Source organism: Etheostoma spectabile, chromosome 18, assembly GCF_008692095.1.
Source record: "Etheostoma spectabile isolate EspeVRDwgs_2016 chromosome 18, UIUC_Espe_1.0, whole genome shotgun sequence".
NCBI lineage: Eukaryota > Metazoa > Chordata > Actinopteri > Perciformes > Percidae > Etheostoma > Etheostoma spectabile.
The window spans coordinates 26,010,217-26,032,626 of NC_045750.1; the positions used below are offsets into that span (position 1 = coordinate 26,010,217).

Here is a 22,410-nt window from a genome sequence, read left to right on the forward strand (position 1 = left end):
AAAGAAGTAAGACTCCAAATCTGTCCAAAATCTGTTGGAAATTTCACAATCACAAAAAGATGAGACATTGTTTAGATACGTAATGTGACCAATCTGAAAACGTGTGAGAGGTGATGTCATCACGTTGGACGTCATTACGTTTAATGGTACGTTGCGCGCGGGAGCTTTGAGTTTCACTTGACAGAAACACGAAGGCGGCAGGTAGGTCAATTGCAGCTATATGAAATACAAATAATTATCGGTCGTTAAGTAGCTAGCTATATGATTGCAATAAATACGGGAGACATAAGTATTGTTGAATTTGAGCTGTGACGCTGCATCATTTGAATTAACTATGGCTGGCACAGGGTTGCTAACGCTGAAATACAGCGAACTGATATGAAAACAGCGCCAATGCTAATAAACTAGCTAGCAGTTTGCTAGGTAAAAGTGTTAAAATGCTACTAAGACCTCAAATAAAGCTGGTTTAGAACCTAACATAACGGTATACCGGTTGTGAAGCTAACGGTAGGGTTTCTTTTGTTATTTTTTACCGGGTACGTTTAGTTATTACCAAATTTTGTGTAGAATTCTGTGTTTACTGACGTAATTATATGAAGTTAGTCAACTCACTAACGTCAGGGTGTTTAAATATAAGCAGGGCCGAGGGCCGAGGTCCTCTGAGGGGCAGATATCACAACACTGGCCCGGATGTGATAGGTTTCAGGACATTGGCAAGCCAGTGGCACTCGTTAGGCAAATCTGCAGGCTCTTTTCATTCAAACCTTTCATTTAACCAGGATAAAAAAAAAACTCCTTGAGATTAAAAATCTCTTTTACAAGAGTGTCCTGGCAAGTAGCAGCAGCACGTTTCAAATAGACAGAGACACTTCCAAGTAAATACATAAGCACACTTTCACTCATATTCAAACAACAATGTCATAAAAAACCTGGGTCCTAAATCAATTTAAAAACAGTGACATACAGACTGCCTTTCTGCAAGGTCCTTTTAAAAAGCCTTTAACAAAATAAAATGAGAGAGTTCAATTTGAAGCTGATTCCATGCACATGGTGCAGAATTAAAAGCCTTTTGCCAAAGTCAGTGCAGGCTTTAGGGACTGTCAATAAAACCAGATCCTGTGAGACCAGGTGATGTGTCCCTGCAGACCTTGGGAGGATGGAAGTGTTCAGATAAGTTCTGCTGTGCTGAGCGGTACCATTGTGACAATTTGTTGGTAAATTTCCTGGGAAAACCTACAGGAGACTAGTGTGTGAATGGTCTGTCGTAAGATTATTGTGAAGCTGCCCCAGGGTGTCAGAGTCACCCTGCCTCTGCAACACCAATATCAGAGTTTGATTTAGATAGATGCTGTCAGCACCCATGGGTCAGTAGTCAAAAATGCTGTTTCCACACAGTTTCGTTGCCTAAACCTAATCAAACTGCTAATAATAATAAGTCAGTTAATTGAAAAAATTAGGATTTGTTTTTCATTATTTTAGTTGGTATAGCTAATAATTATTAGTGAAAAGTGTATTTTTTTCCTTTTTATTTTGGAAGTGGCAAAATTATTAGCTCCTTGATGGAAGTATTTTAAATAAATCAAAGAACAAAATGAGCACAAAAATCCTAAAACTACTAAGGGTGGTTGTTTTGAGGACCACAATGGAAATAAGTCCTGGACTTTTTATCCTCAATCGTATTATATGTCTTTTCCTGTCAAAGGCATTCTTAAAGCAATTAAATTAATCAAATCAAAGTCGTGACAACAAACCAAAGGCCTCACCCATCGTTGACAGTGAATCGAGTCAGCGGCTCCCAACTGAAGACAACTGTGCCTCTGTCCTGCCACACGCTTGCCTCTGCGGTGTTGCTTGACTACCAATGTCAATAATCACACTCACTGTCTCTCTTAAATGATGCCGCATTTCAGAAAGTGTCTTATCCAGCATTGTCTCTGTCGACCAGGTTTTCACACATAGATCATGGCTATGAGAAGCGAGGTCGGGGTGGAGAAGGAGGTAGAGGAGGAAGAAACCTTTGGGCCCCAGCTTCTGAGCAGACTGGAGGTATGTATCCTGAACACAGTTCCTTCTTAGAAATAATTGAATTATACTGCACTTTTTAGAAATGTAATCTCCCATTTTCTGTTAGAGTGCAGACAACTTGCTCCCCCAGACCAAGCCATTTGGAAAGTGTGCTGGGTTAACATCTTAACATTTTATTTAGCTCTATAACTATGGCATACCTGTCAGCCTCATGTGTAAATAAGCACCCATGTAACAGCAATTTAACTAGGTCGGACTTAAAAAATTGTTATAGTCCATTACTGGTGCGCTCCAAGGTGAACAGGCAACACTGTTAGTTGACTTCTTTATTCCAACTCACTGTTCTGCAGCCGTGAACTGCCGCCTCTCCTCACCCAGGTGCAAAATATTGCGTGAGCATTGCAGCTCCAACTGCAATGATGCTCTCAAGTTTGAATAAAGTCACTATTCACGCACACATAAATATATAACAATGACGACAGTATTTTAAAGGCTCGAACAGAGATAAAGGCAGCAAATTCCCCAAAAAATCGGGGGGGGGGGCCCTGACTGCACCTCACTTGACATGTATCCACTTTCCTTGGTTTAGGCCAATAGCAGGACTCTTTGTAGTTTTCTCCCACCCAGTCAGTTTATGCTGGGCTGTCTCTTCTTCCAGCAATGTGGAATCAGTGCCAGTGACATCAAGAAGCTGGGGGACGCAGGTTTCCACACCATCGAGGCCGTGGCCTATGCACCCAAGAAGGAACTGCTCAACATCAAAGGCATCAGTGAGGCCAAAGCTGACAAAATCCTAGTAAGGAAAAAAAAAAAAAAGAAGTCTTCTTTTAGTCTCCCAGAATAATACATGAGTTCTGACTGGACTGTCTTGTTTTTATTCTTGTAGTTTTATCAGTAGTGTTTTTTTTGTTTTTTGTTTTTTAGACCAGCATGTATGTGTTGCTGCAGATTCTAATCAATGACCTTCATCCTTCGTCGTCATCATCATCAATGCAAAAATGGCGTTATTACCTCCGCAAAGGCGGTTATCTTGTTGGTCTGTCAGCAATATTACAATAAATCCACCGGCCCAATTTTGATGAAACTTAGTACAGCCCAACTGATATATCGGATATATCATCAATATCATTGCCATAAAAAATAAAAACGGACAGTCAACCATGTTACGAGTGTTTGTCCACCAGAGGACGCTCTACAACGTCCCTGTTAGTGATGGCGTTGCATAGTCTGTACCACCAGAGGACGCTCTACAACTTCCCTGTTAGTGATTTGTTGCATAGTCTGTCCACCAGAGGACGCTCTACAACGTCCCTGTTAGTGATGGCGTTGCATGGTCGTCCACCAGAGGACGCTCTACAACGTCCCTGTTAGTGATGGTGTTGCATAGTCTGTCCACCAGAGGACGCTCTACAACGTCCCTTTTAGTGAGGTGTTGCATAGTCTCCACCAGAGGACGCTCTACAACGTCCCTGTTGGCAACACTGATTTTTTTGTTTTGTTAATGTGTTTTTGTTCAAGGACTTTAAGTTTCATATCTTAAGTTTGTATTTTTATACATTTTGTTTATCAAAACTTTAATATGTTTTGATGTTCCTCAGTTCTGTTGTAACAATAAAAGAAATTATTTTATTATTTTAGTGAGAACTCATAAATAACTAATGTTAGGGAAATCTGTTTGTTATGCTTTTTTAAAGATTATTTTTTGGGCATTTTTCGGCCTTTATTTGACAGGACAGCTTAAGTTGTGAAAGGGGAGAGAGAGCGCTACCACTGCGCTATCTGGATGCCCCAAAATCAGATTTTTAAATAACCAATATTTGTATCGGTATCGGCCTTAATCTTTTATCGGCCCGGCTCTAACAGTTAGTGTAGGCGTGTAGTGGGGGCCAAGGAAGAACTCATTACATTTTGGAGCAGATTTGAAGGATACAAGGCGGATACACAAATTATATTTCACTTTTGTTAACATTGTGTGTATATATATATAATATATATATATATATATTATATATATATATAATATATATATATAATATATATTAAAACATAGTATCAATTATATATATATATATATATATATAATTGATACTATGTTTCTAAATTACCTCAAACTGTTTAAGTAATTTCTGTGCTAGTATTAACTGTTACTTATCAGCAAACACATGCAATGATAATATCGGATGATATTTTAACCGGACCAGTGACTTTCTAGCTCTACCTCTTATGCTTTGTTAGGTTTTTGGTATTCACATTAAAAAAATGTCCCTCCTTCTTTCTCAGACGGAAGCTGCCAAACTTGTGCCGATGGGTTTCACCACAGCTACTGAGTTCCACCAGAGGAGAGCAGAGATCATCCAGATCTCTACGGGCTCCAAGGAGCTCGACAAACTCCTGCAGGGTGTGTACATCGTGGATATTGTCCGGAAACCCATCCTTATTGTCAGTGGGTCCTAGTTTTGGTGGAAAAACACCCACTTAGATTTGGCCAGTGCTCCATCATCAAATTTTTATAATTTTTTATAAAAGGCTGTTTTCCCACGTTACCTGGACAATGTGGCCCTTTATAAAAACATATTCATGTGTGCATGTTACCTTGAGGACGTAGCCCTTTATAAAAACTGATGTGAACTCAGTAATTCCAGAAGGGAGGGACAATAACCTTGTTTCATTCGACCTGTTTCTCCTGCAGGTGGGATCGAGACCGGCTCGATCACAGAGTTGTTTGGAGAGTTTCGGACAGGGAAGACCCAGCTGTGCCACACGCTCGCTGTCACCTGTCAGGTAGAGTCCCGGCTGCAGAGTCGAATTAGGTTTTCAGAATATCGGGTCATAAAGTGAGGCTTATTTTTAATTATGCTAGGTTTTAAAATGTTTAGGGTAATGCCTGCATGAGAAATATCTTCCCAAAGGATTCACTCATTTAAATACAGTTTGGTCTTCGGTTGTGACTCAGTCCAGCTCTATTTCTTGTAATGTTTCGATTGGCTCTCCACAGACCATAGGTTTTGTTGTTTAGACTGTTGAGAAAATGCATCTTGAAACAGTTTTGGTTCCTAAGCATTAATAATCATGTGTAGATGCCCCTGCTGAGTTGAGCGAGACAATACTGGATACAGAGGAATGTGACATTGCAGTGGTTGTGGTTCTTAGTAAGGGCTGTAGATTCTAAATGACTTGTCCTTTCTGGCCACAGCTGCCCATTGATCATGGGGGGGGGGAAGGTAAAGCCATGTACATCGACACAGAGGGGACCTTCCGACCAGAGAGACTCCTCGCTGTGGCTGAGAGGTGAGTCAGCACATTTCCTGTCCAGCTTTGGCAGTTAACATTTTAGAAGAGCGATGCAGTTGTTAATTTCCTGTCCAGCGAGGGCCCTTGATGTTGGAGTTAATGTGGCCTCTTTCTGCTGTCAGGTATGGGCTGTCAGGCAGCGACGTGCTGGACAACGTGGCCTACGCCCGAGCCTTCAACACAGACCATCAGACCCAGCTGCTGTACCAAGCCTCCGCCATGATGGCTGAGTCCAGGTGTGTGTGTCCGTGTCCGTGTGTCTCCGTGTCCGTCCCTCTCCTGCCAGAGGTGCTTTTAGTGATGTACAGCCAGTTAAAAACAGTCCATCCTGCGTATGTAACTCTCTCCTCCTGTGTGTCAGGTACGCTCTGCTGATAGTGGACAGTTCCACGGCTCTGTACAGAACCGACTACTCCGGCCGAGGGGAGCTGTCGGCCCGACAGGGACACCTGGGCCGCTTCCTCCGCATGCTGCTCCGGCTGGCAGACGAGGTAGGCAGCTGGACAATGTGGGGTCTTGGACATCCTGGTTGTGTGGCGCTGACTACATTAGGACAGAGCAAAACGAGTCAGAAGTATCCCACATACTAAAGACCCATTCAGATTTCAGTGTGATTCTTTAGTCCCATTCTCTGTCGATCGTACCTTTGGTAACTCCTACTGAATATAAAGTCCAGATAAACGTGAGAGGGGTTCAAACTGAGGTGTCTGTAACTGTACTTTTGTCCGCCTCAATCCTATTTCATGACAGTTTGGCGTTGCCGTGGTGATATCCAACCAGGTGGTAGCCCAGGTGGATGGAGCAGCCATGTTTTCTGCAGATCCCAAAAAACCAATTGGAGGCAACATTATGGCACACGCCTCCACCACACGGTGAGTGATGCAGGGGGTGTGTGTTCATCCTGACAGCATGGTAGAACTTTTATTTTTTTAGGCCTTTGTTTTATAAGTGAAGTGAGTTGAATCCGAGCCCGCTGCGTCGAGGAATAAACCTCTATATCGGGGTACCCAGGTTAACTTTTTTAGAAGTGATGTCCACATGAATCATTTTTTTCTGAGCCCAATAGATGGTGCTCTCTATAAAACAACGGGTTTACTGCACACTGAATTAAGATTCCTTTTTCTTTTAAACAAAGAGCGCCAACTAGTGCATCTTTAAAAGAGCTTGATAGCAGCGTAGAGGAGCATGGGTACAGTAAAAGGGCGGTGTTGCTAACTTTTCAGACCTTAGCGACTTTATTTCTAAAATACAAAAACTAAAAGCAACTTTTGACCATCGGGGGAGAAGTGAGATTTGTTTTACTGTAATCGATTTCCGTGCATGCTGCCCAGTTCACGGCCAACAGCACAGGGTCTCTATCTCACTCTTCTGTTGCACCGTGCAGCAGCGAGTCAGGCGACCACAAAGCTCAATGTAAATGATATGTGGTGATGTCACCAATATGCAAATGAGCGTATGTCATCATCTATCAACTTTTAGAGACCTTTGGAGATAGTTCTAGCTCCGTTTACCCTACGATTTTTAAAAAAAGGTCTCGTGTTTGCAGTCTGTACCTAAGGAAAGGCCGGGGAGAGACGAGGATCTGTAAAATCTACGACTCGCCGTGCCTGCCGGAGGCTGAAGCGATGTTTGCCATTAACCCTGACGGAGTGGGCGATGCCAAGGACTGAGCTGGCGGAGAGGCAGCGGGGTGGTGCTAAATGTTGCGCTCACACCTGCTGCCACCTTGGACTACATTGTTGTGTGTGTGTGTGTGTGTGATCCTCACCAACACTACCAACTTCAAACAAAGCCTTCGTCGTAGGTTGTCTGATTTGGTTCGATGCCAATTGAGCCAGAGTCGAAAAGATGATCCAGAATGCAGATCCCGGCCCTCTGGAGCGCCGCGGTGCACCCACAAGATGGAACTTTTTCTTTCATAACTGAAGCCCATTTCACTCAACAGACGTTTTCCTATTATAAACTACATGGTATCTCAAAATTACAGGATCTGTTATACTATTGCGGGATACTACTTTATAATAACATGATTGGCATCTCATCTCAGTTATGAGTTAGTATCTCCATAATTGCACAAAAACTTCATGAGGTCTTTATTGCATAAGTACAAGATCTCTATCTCATAATTACACAAATGTATAGTCTAATATGACTGAGAGGTCGATTACTTCATCATTAGATCTTTTTTGCGTAATTACTAAATATCTGATAATTAAGACATACCAAGTCCTAATTTGAAGAAAAACATCTTTGTTGAATGGAATGCCCCTCTGCAGTTTTGTGTATCGTCATGTAGCGTCAACAAATAATTTTGTAAAAACAGACTTTTTTTTTCTGTTAACTTTGTCTGCGTCTGAGTGGTGTCCTGTGACGTGTTTTCCAAGGAATGCTGTTGAAACATTATTTTGCAATGAAAGCATTTCTACAAAGCTATACTTAGTGTTATATCTTACATTTCACCTCTTTCCAGCCACACCTATACTGATGTGTCCCTTTTCTGTTTGTCTTTACCAAAACTTGTTGTATATAAGCTTTAAGGCTAAATTAAATTTGTTTTACCATCATATTGACCGGTATCATTTGTTAGCATTGTCGTCATGGAAGGATTTCATGTTTAAAAGGGTCAACTACAAGTTTACAAGGCAAACACAAAATCATTTTATTCAGTGTTATCCATGTGTCACTTCAAAGCATATTAACTTCATTGCAGGATCACAATATTGAGACGTAACAAATCCGCTGTTTTATAACAGCTGCGACTGCAAAATTAACCTCAAGGATAAAATAAATAGAAAAAGTGCCATTAAAATCATGTATAATCAGAAACTAGAAAGTTAAAGGAATGTAAAAACACTCAAAGTTCAAAGGCAGCAAATACTAGTGATGGCCAAATGAAGCTTTGTGAAACAGTTTATTTTCTGAGCCACTAGATGGTGCTCTGTTCAAAGGGCTGAGAATCCATTTACACAACGCCTTTGGCCTATAAACCCAGGGCACCATCTAGTGGGCTCGGAGAATAGACACTGGTTCACAAAGCTTCATTTGGCCGTCACTAGCAAACACACAAAGGAAAATGAAATACACATCAAACAATACAATATTTTTCAGTCACAACCAAAGTGGGTAGGGAGGTTGGAGCTTAACTGGAAAGAAATGTTTCATGGGTGATATTCGGAGCAAAATACTACAATGTTACTACATCTATATTAATGAAGTGTCATTTATATCCACAAAACATCTGTCCAGAACTGAGGACCCAGTAGGACAATATTTTATAATAAGGGGGTCAAATACAAATAACTTTACATTAGGTATAGTGATAAACTCCCGTAAAGCTCTTAAAACTTCCCTGATCAAACTGGATAGCAGCTCTGTTTCCAGACAATTTATCACATTTATTAGTCAGTACATATGCAGTGTGGTGGTGGTAAAAAAAAAAAAAAAAAAATAGTTCAGATTGTATTTCAACAAATAAAACCAAAGCCTTCTACATGGCTGGAAACCACTATAGTGAAGTGACAATGATTATTTTTGTAATTATGGAACTCATTAAGTTTGCATGTTGAATTAAGATGTTCGATTAATATGGTGCTAAAAAACAAAACCTACTTGTTTATTTGCTTACTATTAGTACCACATTAACAGAAAAAATAGAGACCAACGCAAAAGTACTCCCTCTTAATCATCACCTATGACCCAGTAGAAGTGTGGTGGAGTCTGTCTCTGCAGACTTTCACACTGTGGGTGTTGGGATGCTTCTGGGCATCAGAGAGCCGCTGGGCCCACGTGGGTGCGTCATCCCAATAACGGTATTCTAATTCTCATTTGCCCCTTGTGTCTCATACCTTCTCCCAAGTTTAACTGACACAGAGAAACAGACAGGCTGAAGCTCTGCATTCACTCCTAATCCGATAATGTGGTCCCTTCCAGCGCTGGTGTGTGTTTATGCTTTATGACATAACCAATATGAGACAATGAGAGAAGAGCATTTTATTCCTGATTACTGCTTTGGTTGCTCCCTCTCTTCATTCACTCTCTAGCTCGCTCAACCCCTGCTGCACTCTTTTCTGTATGTCTGGCCCCTACATATTATACTTTTGAATATACCACATACATTAAAATATATACTACTTGAAGCAATTCTGACTTAATTAAGCAATAGTAAAGAAAATAAATACACAATAATATCAAACTCCATTTGATTTCACAGTGACAGTATGTAGATATCCACCAATGAAGGAAAAAAAAAAATTGCCATTTGTGGTGCACATCTGATTGGATGGACACGGATTGGCGGCCTGACTAGCCAATCAGTGCCATCGGTTGAGTGGCTTCATCAGCTGGATCTCAGGAAAAAAATATTTCAGGTTTTTGTGTCAGTCAAGACTCGAAGCTGAGCCTCCAGTTTACTCGTTTCATCCTTGGAAATGAAGAAAAGGCAAAAATGCACAGAACTGTGTTACATGCACACAGTAGTATTAATACATTTCTGGGTGAATATTATCAAGCTTTGTTCTAATAGGCAGAGTGAAGGGTGCTCTTACGTAGTTGGAGTTTGTGGGCATCTTCAGAGCCAGCTCGGTCCAGTTGGTGGCCTCAGAGATGTTCCCCAGCTTCCTGTGGCACTAACAGTCCAAGACAACACGGTCAGTGTCATGGTCACGACACACAGCTGGCCGACGGACCAGATCTATCACGCTCACATGTTTGCATCTGATAAAATTCAATTCAAATTCAATCAATTTCATAACAATAATGAAAAAATTGCTGAACTTAAACATTTATGTAACACTGTTTGTATGCTTGTCTATGTTTAGTTGTAGGCTATAATATATACATAATATAATGTGCAGCATAGTTAAAAATGCGACAAACATAAGTTTTAGAAATACTCCGTTGTGGATCAGGCTAGAGCTGGGCCGTATATTGATATTATATTGATATCGTGATGCGAGACTAGCTATCGTCTTAGATTTTGGATATCGTTAAATCCTAATTGTGTGTAAAAGTGGTGTCTCTTCCTGGTATTAAAGGCTCCATTACAGTAAAGTGATGTTATTTCCTGAACTTACCAGACTGTTGTAACTGTTCTATTATTTACCTTTAGCCACTTAGTCATTATATCCACATTACTGATGATTATTAATTATTAAAAATCTCATTTTAGTTTAATCAGCATATTTTGTTATGTAACATTACTGTCATGGGTTTATATTTGGCTAAACATGTATTTTAATCACCAGTAGCACATGGACTAGTGGTGCACTCAGACTGTAAAAAGAAGAAGAAAAAGAATGACATTAACAGTCTATGGGGCCCTTAAGCCTCTTGTGGCCGACGCAAGTATTACAACTACAAACTCAAACTGGATTTTACCTGGTGGAACACATGGCCTCTAATGTATCATCTGTCAAAGGACTGTGTGGGACCAGCTGATTGTTTACCTGTGCGATGTAAAGTCTCACTGTCTTGGAGAAACCTGGACTGAGTTCCTCTGCCTGGAATACAGCACAAGACAAATGTCTCATTAATGGAACATTCCGTTTTACAATCACACGTCAAAGTAAAACATTTATAGAAAGGAGAAGCCCACTAGACACTCCTGAGTAATGCTACGTTTACATGTGGCGGCCATTTTCACAACGGACACTTCATCCTCTGCGGTTTCAAATTTAACATGGTGCACAGCTGTCAGTTTTCAGAAAAGTGTTCAATGACACGTAGCCGTGTATCTACGCCGTCAAGAGCACGCCAACCCTGCAGGTGGCAGTGTAACGAGAAGCTCAAGCCCACGTCAGCCAATCAGAATCCCCAAAATAGCAACAACAGCAACAGATCTCTTCCTCTCTCTTCTCTTCCTCGGCTGCCTGAACCTCCGTTTCTCTCAGTTTTACGTGTAAACAAAGCTTTCAGAGAGCGTTACATTTACCAGGCCCCCCCCCCCCATTTAAAAAATGAATTATCTCACTTATAAGTCAGAATAACTTGAAGACTGATTCATAGTCATAAATCATAAAAATGTGTTGCACTGCCTTTTGCAAAAATTTTCTATTATTTTATAATAGACAACCCCATTATTTGTTTTCTACTGTAATTCCACCGTATGTCCCTCACTTTCTGCTTTCTTTGAGTTCCCTTTAAACTCCGGTTGCATCGAACGACTTCAACCAGAACCTCTGAGCAACGTTCCAGGCTGAGAACGGCCCACGGCGACACGCTGGTAAGAGATGTATCCAGATAGTTTGAATAGCTCACGTTACTGTATGGTGTGAACACTTAACTTCATTTAACATCGTGTGGGGTGTTTTCTTTTGGGGGGGAGCAAATGTTCCACCAGAACAAGTTCTTTCACAAAACTATTTTGAAGACGCACTCTCCTTGCGTCCAAAACCCTTCCCGCTTCCCCGTCCATCCGAGCTCTACGTCTACAGTACTCTAGTACCTTGAGAAAGTTCTCAAGCGCGTCGTGCAGTGTGGAGGTGGGGGGGCTCTGGTAGAGGGCCGCTGCTGCCTTCTTTTCCAACCAGTCCAGAGTGGCTACCTGCAGAGACACGGACACACGGGCTGTCACTAAAACATGTGGGTGCCGTTCAGTGTTGATGTTTGATGAAGTGTGCTTCTGATTAGACCAGAGTTAACAATAACTTCAAAATAGAGCTGGGCAATATATTGATATTCTATCAATATCGTGATACGAGACTAGATAATGTCCTAGATTTTGGATATTGTAATATCATATTATTGTGCTGTTTTTTTCCTGGTTTTAAAGGCTCCATTACAGTGAAGTGATGTCAATTCCTGAACTTACCAGACTGTTATAGCTGTTTTATTATTAGCCTTTACCCACTTAGTCATTATATCAACATTACTGATGATTAGTTATCAAAAATCTCATTGTGTATATAAATGAATATTATGTTAAAGCACCAATTATGCGACTTACGACCTTTATCGACTTTAAGGTATTAGGTCAAAAATATCGTGATATTTGATTTTCTTCATATCGTCCAGCCCTACTTCAGAATACTGCCTCTTCTCTCACCTCATAGCACCATCTGCCGAGCAGGTAGAAACACATGGGGTCGTCATCTCGGAGGGCGAGGGCCCGATCCAGATGCTCCTGTTGGAGAAACAAAGAAGCTCAAGCAGTCATATACAACTCTACGGATTAAAAGTCATCTGTACTTGGAACAAAACATCAGCTAAATAACCAAAATGTGTGCCTGTGTTTACCTTTAATATATGGCTGCTCTTCAGCTTGCTGTGCATGCTATCATGCTGGGAGGTCAGCTCTGTCAGCACGGCAAACCTGGAGCCAAAAGCATCGCATAATGGCGACATTAAATCATCGTCGAATCTTGTCAGCAGTAGCAGCAATGTCTATACAGAGTGGAAATGTTTGGTAGAAGTTCGCCCTCTTACCATTTGTGACACTCAGCATTCAGGCCGTTCTTCTTCAGGGCCAACTCGGCCTCCTCTCGACCTGCAACAACAGCTCACAGCTCAATGACAAAAACTACACTACGATGTGAGTCGAGTGCAGATTTGAGTCGAGTATGCGTCACTTTGCAACAAGTAGCCTACGAGATGCTAACGTGAGACTTCTGTAATGTCATTACAGTAAAAATGGACCTACTTAACCTACAAGCTAGCATCAAACACAACAAAGGCTGTCAGTTGAATGGAGTTTTGAGCTAACGTTAGCAATCAATCAGTCATAGATAGCTGCAACGTTTTTGAAATGATTCCCATCTTCTGTTATTGTTTGTAATGTGAAGAGTTTATTATTTCACGGATTTCAGTATAACACGTTATGCCGTAAACCGTTTAAATCTGAGCATGCAGAACTAACATCTGCACTCGACTCTCATCAGGGAGTGACTGCAGGTTTGGTGTGCTCTTAGACAGCATCTGAAACTGCTCAAACCATGAGTTTGAAGCGTGCTCCAGCTGGTCTCTGCGTTAATGCAGCACGGTGCATGCAGATGAACTAATTTGCTGTTATGTTACATGAGTGGAAGGTTGTAGACAGAAGACTACTCAAACAATTATTTTACTAATCCTATGGATTTTTCCAGGTCTGGGAGATTTTGAAATTCCATGACTTTTCCATGACCACGGGAAGCCTTCATGAGTCATTTGGGCCATGCTGCAGGGCCTACTAACAGTTTAGCACTTCCAAATGGGTTCTTATTTTAAGTAGAGACTTACTATAATAATCATTATATTAGGGGCGAGTGTGTGTGTGTGTGTGTGTCCCCATTACCTTGTTGTGCGTAGGCCTTCTTCTCTTGTTTATCCTCAGTGGATTCGTACATATCCCTGTAAGCCCGAGCCAGTCGCCATAGAAACTCCCTGCTGTCTCCATACTGTGCACACAGAACATATACAATACTTGAATAAACTTTATGTTATAATAATATATTAATTATTATTATGATGAATTTGGGGTGTCAAGATTCTCCAAATTCTCCAAAATTGTTTTTTCCACCCATCACTGACGGCTATGCAACAATAAAAGCCACTAGATGGCAGAAGGTTCTTTACAACAACAGTTTGAGTGTGCTGGAGTTTACGAGGTGTACCTGAATGCATCATGAAGCCCCATTGTCGGCCAACACACTTTAGAGTTTGTCGTTTGTTTTCATATAACTCACGAGGAAGGCCAAATGTTGCTACACCAGTGAGTTCAGGGAAGGAGGGGGGTTGTACGCTACACTGTTTCTATGTCTCTGTCACAAGTAGTTAGGGGTGGACAAAAACAAACCCCCGAGAATTGCTGATTTTGCTTTTGATTTCGATGATTGAAACTGAAAGCTCATTTTTGATCAATTTTCAATTAATAATCTAAATGGTGACACCCCTATTATGAATAGTTCCAGCACTAGGTCACTGTCCCTTACCTCTGCTCTGTTGTCTAGCAGCAGGCGAAAGCCCTCTGCCTTTAGACTGGCGTCTCCTGTGTGGAGGATGTCACTCTGAGCCAGGAGGAGAGCCAGCTCCCCACTGGGAACTTCAGTCACCAGCTGAAGCCTCCCCTCATCTTCCTCCTCTTCCTCATCCTCGTCCTCCAGCCCTCTCTCCTCCACTTCTTCCTGGGAGTCTTCCTGGCGGATGGTGAGGACAGTGGCACAGCTCCTTTCCTCGTCTTCCTCAGACTCCTCTTCAGGCTCCCGCCCCCCCTCCTCTTTGTCGGTGTCCCGATCGGTGTAGTCGGACTCGGCGTAGGCCGTCGAGTACCTGGGACATACAGGTTTGTATTTGGCGGTTTAGTAATTTAGAGATAAATCAAGTAACCACACTTGGAAATTCAGGTTAATTTATGATTAAATTTATGATTCTGTTTTGAGTTTCCTTTACATTTACAACATAAAATTGAAATTAAAAAAATCCTACATCACTTTCCAGGATTAGTGTCACTGTTAACAGGGTACACCCCCGTTATTACTGCCAACAGTTTCTGAAGATTATTTGATGACAATGTGTAGGACACAAGCCTGGGCTGGATTTGTGTCTCAGGGTGAGAATCCAAACCTGGTAAAGAGAAGTTTCTACTATTGGCATCAGTCCGTCATTCAGGTACTTAGTATTAGCCACACTGGGCACTATTTAACAGCCTGCTAAATAGTTGTTTTAGAGATTAACAGGAATTAGCTGATGAAGCTTGTTAAAAGCCTTTAAAGAAACAGCTGAAACCTGGACCTCAGCCAGACCTGGTCCTGCACAACATTACTACTTGACTCACATGCCACTACTCCAGGACTCTTTACCAGAGGATAAGGATTTTTGCCACAAACCAAGGACACTAACAACAAAAAAACTGCATTGACTATTATATTTTTAAAGTTACACAGATCAAATGACTAGGAAACCGAGCAAAAAAGTCGGAGTATTGAACAAAAACATGAATGCAGTTTTGAAAAAGAATATTGCTCATCAATTATATACACTATGTAGTATAATATATGGGATCACCAGAAATACATTATAAACAGTGTGCGTACAGCTTTTGAACGACATACCCTCCTTCGCTGGTGGTTTCATACGTGCTGGCTGCGCCCTGGCTGGCTGTGAAGTAGATGGAGCTGGAGCTGGTGGAGTCAGTGCGTTCCCTGTGGACGAAATGGCGCCGCCGACGTACCCGCTGCGTGTCTTCCACTCCCTTTCTGAATGGGGGGGGGGGAGAGGAATGAACCACTTTCACATTAGTCAAACAATACAAACAACCTCCATGTGGGGGGGGGGGGTGAGCCCCACTCTGGTGTTTCACCCCATTATTATAACATTCTGATTATTGTAACATGATGTTCTGCTTTCAGTCAAAGACTTTAAGGCACTCCCACAGACACTTTATGACTAATATGGCCTCTTGTTTAAGAATCTGTGTATTAATATTGATGGTTGTATTATCTCTGAAAGCTCAAGCATCAAAGACTTTGGCTTGATTTGCTAGCCTCGCCTGACACATCAAGGCAGCCAGGGCAGCATTTTTCCATCTCAGTAACAATCTTATATATTTTATGATGCTGAAACTGTAATCCATGCATGTGTCCTCCCGACTTGATTACTGCCTTTTTCTGGTCTTCCAAATATTGTCCCTAGACGCCTTCAACTTTCTCAGAACACTGCAGCCAGAATCCTGAGAAAAACTAGAAAATATGATCCCATAACAGATTATATAACACCTGTTGTGGCCTCTCATCACTGGCTCCCGGTGCAAGCTAGAGCTGATTTTAAGATTCTTCTTTTAACATATAAGGCTATAGACATATAAAAATTGAAATCAATATAATTGTTGTATGGGGAAGCAAAGCATTCAAGTAAGGCCTTGGCTTGTCTCTCCTCTTTCATTAAATAAATCAACAGTTCTAGTTAGACGACACTGGAGACGTCCTCGAGTGGAAACAAGAGCCGAGAAGGGCAACACTGTGTTTAAACTGTAAACCATTCACATAAACCTATCAACATGATCCCCTTAGAAAGTAATAACATTATAAACCATCTTAAATTCCAATTTGTTATGACACTTATATACTTAAATACAAAAACACAACATAGCCCAAAACATTCTAAAAATCATTGGAAAACACCAATATAAGGGTATTAAGTTTAAAGTAAAATATTACATATTTTTTGTCCACACATGATTTGGTCATGATGTCCCTGCCAAAAAAATTGCATTTGGTGGCTCTAGAAAATTTTTCATGGGGGGCAAAGGGGTGGCAAGAGGTCTTGGGAGGGTGGCATGGGAAGATACACGTGAACCCCCAGATGGAAATGGCTTGTGTGGCAAATAGAAATATCTAACGCAGTTTTACAGTTTTTCCTCTATCATAGCATGTTTTACCTTTTGTTGGATCATGATTAGTGATAGAATATGACACAGAATAAAAAATAGGAAGAGTCTTATTTTATTAGAAATTATGACTGTATGACAGGTATGTTCAGACAACTTAATCCCATTGTATTTGTTGCCTGGCAGTGTCCCCCTTGCCCCCCTGTAGATCCGCCACTGATTTGGTGTCATCCTCAAAGAGGCTCAGTCGGGTAGATGTTGTGACTTACTTTACATCCTGAATAATCTGCTGGGCTATGTCCTGCAGGCCGCCCCTCAGCTCCGCCACCTCTAAGCGCAGCGTTCCAACGCAGGTCAGCACCTCGTCCAGCTGGTTCCTAAACTCCAGCTGTTGCTCTGGAGACAGGCCCTGCACCACTGCCTCCACGGCTGCCAGAGCCTGCTGCTGGGCCTCCACCTCTGGAAGACATGGGGAGACACAACATATCACATGTGAGTTTGGAATTGTCTTCCCCAACTCTTCTCCCACCCTCCAAACGTGAACATTCATCCCTCTGTCTATTTTCTTCTGCTTATCCAGGTGGGTGATGGCAGACGAAGAAGTTCTTCTCCCTACCCAATTCCTCCAGCTCCTCCTGGGAAACTGAGGTGGGGGCCCCTGGTTTAATGTCCTTCCAGCTTGATGTGCCAGGTATACACTTACAGGGAGGTGTCAAGGAGGCCACCTAATAAGTTATGGTGTTTATAAGTTTATAGTACCTAATCATAAAAGAAGTTATCTCAGGACACTTTACAGATAGGAGTAGGTCTAGACCGCACTCTATAATTTACAAAGACCCAACAATTCCCCCCCCCCCCAAGATGGATGAACCATCTTGGGGCTTTTAATGGCTCCTTTTAACGCTCCTGTCTCATTAAATCTTTAAGCCCTTCTTCTTTAGCCTCATAGCACTGCCATTTTAACATGGTGGTGGAGTAGGGGTCTCCTGGGAGCCCTGTTCTATGGGGCAATAGCTTTTGGAAGGGCTACTCAATGTAAACTTATCCCAGGCAAGGAAGCAAACTAAGAGTGATTCAAACCACCTGAAGGAGCGGTAATTAAGGGCAAAAAGCTACCTGATCAAGATGAGGACCCTCCCTGGGATGTGGCAAAGGCATGCTGACCTCAAGCTCATTTAACTACAGAATAAGGCAAAATGTCAAATGTTGGTATAGTCAGTTATTGTCTACTGGCAAGTAGGTTGCATTTTGAAGTCTTTATTACAAAACTGTCTATGTGAAAGCATTAAAGCAAACAAATCATGTGATATAAAATGTCATTTTTATTGCCAATGAAATGCAATCTAACCCAATCTCCAACTGAAACAGCGATATTTACTATCAGCTGTGGTTAACCCCAATGCATTTAGGTAAAAACAAAAGTGAAATAAAAAACTCGGAAGTTGCCATGTTGTATAGATGAGTCATCATCATAACTTAAGAGAGACTTTGTCACATCCCATGAACAGGTACTTTTGAAAGATCCATTTTTGCAGCTGGAAACAAACCTATCAGGCTCTCTCACACAAGACAAGCTCGGGTTAGGCAGGGCAGAGCCGAGCCGAGCCGAGCAGAGCCAACCCACCCTGTGCATCCATGGCATCCCGCGGCTGCACGGCTTTCTCCACTCCGTCCAACAGCCGGGAAGCTGGCCGGGCCTCCAGCACCAGTCTCTGGGATCTTCTCCTGACGATCTCCTTGTAAATTATGAAGGCAATCAAGCCACAGCCGGCTGTGGCTCCGACAGCGAGCCCGATTAACCCGTTCCTCCCCAGCGGCATATTCATGTCTCCCACTCCGCAGACCGTTTGGAACTAGCGTTACCGTTAGTTAACTCGGTGTCGCTTTCAGTCGTCACCAACCATGACTGCCTGTCTGTATCTCAGGATGCCGACGACATGACTTCACCCTTTTGACGGAAATTATTGTAGTTCCGAAAAAAAATGTGTTGACACGCTCACTGCTAGCACGTTAGCCTAATGCTTTTCCCTGTTATCGTTTAATGGCTAATAACGCTGACAACTTGTTAGAAGCTTGACGTAACTGTTAACTTTTCCCCTCGAGACCTCACCTACTTCTATCTAGTCGACACGTTTTAAAGCTTAACGATAAAAACGAAATGAAACAGGCTGTTTGCATCAAGGTGTGCAAATGTCGGCTAGCCGCAATGATGCTATAAAAATATAACGTAACCGACGTCACATCGGCGGGCAGCACGCAGCACCCTGTCAACGAGGCTAGCGCATGGCAAAATAACTTCCGGTTCCAACTTACAAAATAAAAGGCATCAAATACTTGCTTGTACTTGTAGACAGGTCTTTGCAAATTGTAGAGTGTGGTCTAGATTTAGGCCTACTCTATCTGTAAATTGTCTTGAGATAACTCTTGTTATGATTATATGCTGTAAATAAAATTGAATTGAATTTAAAAAGATTGACAGTTGTCCTAACAGAAATAAGAATGCAATTGAAAGTCTCAATAATGAGATACTTAGTTATGAATATGTATTGACACATGTCAAAAAACTTATCTGTGCAATATCATGAACATTTTCTCTATCCATACTGCGTATTCAACCGTTACATCTGTTTACTTAGGCTATATTGCCTTTACTGTTTACTGCTTTTATTTTTCTTAATTTTTTTTTCCAGCGAATGTCAAGGGGAAGCTTGTTCCAGAGAGATGGTGCACTGACACAGAAGGCTCTGTCACCAAATGTCCTGAGCCTGGAATTAGGGACAGCAAGCAGGTCCTTGTCAGAGGACCGCACAATACTTCCCCATTGTGGGACTAAGTATGTTAAAATGACTAGATATCAAGTCAAAATTATGACTTACTAAAGCAAATGTGATATAATTATGAAATATTAAGTCCCAATTGGGAAATAGTGTGTCAAAGATTTATGAAATGTTGACCTGCCCTAGATCATAGGAGGTAGAACTCCAGCAACATGGGGAGTCCTGCAGATCAGATCAGACCTGCGGCCCACTCTTTCTCTCCCCCTTTCCTGTCTATCCACTGTCTCTATTGAACAAAAGATGTTAGACCAACTCGTTTCAGCTTGTAGCATTCTTCGGGGTCATCATGAAACACATCACTAAGAATCTTTAAATGAGATTTGGTATGGAAAATATACAAACTAAAAATGAAAAGACAAACTCTTCATGGGCCCCAGATGCTCCAGGTTGTTGTGTACCAGTTTATTTGTGGTAATTTGAATAATTGTAAATGTACCACTAAAGCTATACTTAAGACTTATTGGCCTTATTGGCTCCTGTATTCTTTTTCAATTTTGAAGCACTTCTTCATCTTCATCTTCATCTCAAAGGGGCTGAGTATCAAAATCCTACTTTAATACCTTTAATATTGTTGTCGATAGTGCTCACATGGTGCATATTCTTAAACAACTGGCATGCAGCACACCTGAGACAAGATGGAATTTTTAGGTGTTATGTGTTGTGCAAAATGTGTAGGGAAATGTGTGTGTGTGTGTGTGTGTGTGTGTGTGTGTGTGTGTGGAGTGTGTGGTGTGTGTGTGTGTGTGTGTGTGTGTGTGTGTGTGTGTGTGTGTGGTGTGTGTGGTTACTACAGATATGTCCTGTTATTACTGCCCCCTAGTGGTTAAATCCGTCTTTGGAATAATTTCACCACCATTTGTTCTGGGATGTTTATGTCTGAATATAAAGCTAGATAAACTGGGAGGGAGGGAGACAGGACACCATGCAGACAACAGACACACACACACACCAAACAACACACACACACACACACACACCACACACCACCAACCCACCAACACAACACAACCAACACACACACACCTTTAGTCCATTATTCAAGATGGCAGTGATTTTATTATCTAGAGGAATAAAGGGTTGTTCGTAAGCAAGATATCAGCTGCCAACATACAGACATAGGGCAGATCATTTGGTAAATTTAAAATAACGAGGGCCCTAAAACTGACCTTGCGGATCACCGGTTTGGTCGCAAATATCTTATTTATAGTGAAAGTGTATAGTTGTTGACACAGACCAAATTATTTTGTCAATGTTTGTATGTGATGATGACACAAGGTTGGAATCATCTGTTGTTTTTACCCATAGATGATCTGGCTGTATTGGCAAGATAATACAAAATATTCAACTGCATAATCTGATGACATTTTGAAAGTAACCACATGAGTACTCTTTGGTTAGAATCAGTAAAGCCAAGTGTCCATAAAAAAATCCATTGGATAATTACTGTGAAAATGGGGAAGTTCTCTCAGTCTTTAAGGAACCAAGACGCATGTAGTCTTAATAACATGTCAGCCTTAGATTGAAGGGTCAAACTAAAGTTCTAATGAAGATCAGACCACATATTTTGGATTCAGATGTTATGCAAGAACATACTCTTTAGAGTAAAATCTCTCCATTTCTCGCATCATTTTCCTCTTTCTCTTTAGACTCCTAAGTAATAAAAAAGAAAAAGAAAAGAAACATTGATTCTATTTGTTCTGTTGCACCTGCATTTGGCTTTGGTCTAATTAAACATTGATGCTGAGTAGAAAATCTTACATTGGACTAAAGTAAATCATAAAAAACTTTATTGTCCACAGATGTGGACATTTTTCTTCCGTTTCACCAAGAATAAAAGAGAGACAGGACATTACAACCGTACATAAGTAGCCAAGATGGCAAGATGGACAAAACAGACAATACATTTAATACAAAGTGACTTTACAAAAGTAAATGACTGAATCAATGACTTAAGTTAAACAATGGATCTGGGTGAAAATGAGGTATGCAGGCCGACCAGTTTGTTGCTAGAACAGATAGGGCTTGGCTTGAAGTGACTGGAGCAGCCGGCTCAGATAAAAATGTCTTTGTCTTTATTTTTGTCATAATTATAATTATAACCTAATTTATGGTATTAATACGGTTTAGCTGCAGGAGAATATTGTTTAAAGGTGTAGGTACTCAAGAGATTTAACATGGATCTAAAAATGTATTTTTTAAAGTTCAAAATCAAAGCAGCAGAGACTGAGAAGTCCAAAAGTACTGGCTCATTCACTTCCCATAATAATGCAACTCAATAGCATCTTTCATTAGACCCTCCCTGCCTCCTAAGGCCAAATTCTTTAAAACCCCAAACCTACAGTTTGCAAGCTGAGATTTTTTTCAAACTTTGGAAAGCTCCTCCAAATCCACAAAAGACATAAAACACAGACTAAGGCTGAGTAGGTCTCCTTGTGACGAGACAACAGAACTTCCTGACCACCAGCTCATGTGGTTTCAAAAGTAGCCTATAAAGGGCACATCAGTCCGTTTGGCATTATAGGGACAGAACTGATAGTGGAACTACAGCCTCTGGCTGTCTTTTATGCTCTTATTTGTTAATCCCAGAAATTATGCAATTATTAGGGAAATTATCCAACTAATTGTAAACATGAAGTCAGACTTTGAGGAAGCCCCAAAGACTAAACATATTTATTTGTATATAGTATATTATGCCTGTAGTCTGCACCAGGAATGTTAGGTTAATTATACTTTTAAGATCAATTTAGTCTGCAAACAAAATGATAACTTGTGCACACAATAGGCCTATGTTAGGCTATATTCTGTGAAAAAGATCTATGTATTGTCACACAAGATCAAAAATATATATGTATATCTCAGGACTCCATAATCCTGGCAGTGTAGCCTAAACTTTAAAACTTTGAAGCCAAAGTTGGCTTGGAAAAAGAACTGAATAAATAGATACAAATAATAAAAATTGGG

At 41.2% G+C, this 22,410-nt stretch overlaps 2 protein-coding genes across 2 annotated transcripts; one reads left to right on the forward strand and one right to left on the reverse strand.

Annotated features, from left to right (window-relative positions):
* Positions 1-112: 112 nt before the first annotated feature.
* On the forward strand, positions 113-7,561 carry rad51 (RAD51 recombinase). The gene is made up of 10 exons (XM_032543686.1): positions 113-201; positions 1,946-2,046; positions 2,684-2,821; positions 4,306-4,423; positions 4,715-4,806; positions 5,219-5,313; positions 5,439-5,552; positions 5,678-5,807; positions 6,067-6,188; positions 6,863-7,561. Exons 2-10 carry the CDS (start codon positions 1,963-1,965, stop codon positions 6,984-6,986), a joined length of 1,017 nt encoding a protein of 338 aa, XP_032399577.1. The 5' UTR covers positions 113-201; positions 1,946-1,962; the 3' UTR covers positions 6,987-7,561.
* Positions 7,562-7,950: 389 nt separating this feature from the next.
* On the reverse strand, positions 7,951-18,883 carry rmdn3 (regulator of microtubule dynamics 3). The gene is made up of 12 exons (XM_032543685.1): positions 18,237-18,883; positions 16,882-17,071; positions 15,339-15,482; positions 14,220-14,556; positions 13,583-13,685; positions 12,739-12,799; positions 12,550-12,625; positions 12,359-12,436; positions 11,759-11,857; positions 10,761-10,814; positions 9,861-9,941; positions 7,951-9,736 (listed from the first exon to the last, which is right to left on the reverse strand). Exons 1-12 carry the CDS (start codon positions 18,436-18,438, stop codon positions 9,680-9,682), a joined length of 1,482 nt encoding a protein of 493 aa, XP_032399576.1. The 5' UTR covers positions 18,439-18,883; the 3' UTR covers positions 7,951-9,679.
* Between the last annotated feature and the right edge of the window lie 3,527 nt (positions 18,884-22,410).

Excerpts from the sequence above, each read along its gene's own strand:
- rmdn3 (XM_032543685.1), bottom strand. The coding sequence starts at position 18,438 with ATGAATATGCCGCTGGGGAGGAACGGGTTAATCGGGCTCGCTGTCGGA. Across the intron at positions 14,557-15,338 it reads GAAACCACCAGCGAAGGAGG|GTACTCGACGGCCTACGCCG; the intron begins GTATGTCGTTCA and ends TGTATGTCCCAG. Across the intron at positions 11,858-12,358 it reads TCGGCAGATGGTGCTATGAG|GTAGCCACTCTGGACTGGTT; the intron begins GTGAGAGAAGAG and ends GTGTCTCTGCAG.
- rad51 (XM_032543686.1), top strand. The coding sequence starts at position 1,963 with ATGGCTATGAGAAGCGAGGTCGGGGTGGAGAAGGAGGTAGAGGAGGAA. Across the intron at positions 4,424-4,714 it reads GCTCGACAAACTCCTGCAGG|GTGGGATCGAGACCGGCTCG; the intron begins GTGTGTACATCG and ends TTTCTCCTGCAG. Across the intron at positions 5,553-5,677 it reads GCCATGATGGCTGAGTCCAG|GTACGCTCTGCTGATAGTGG; the intron begins GTGTGTGTGTCC and ends CCTGTGTGTCAG.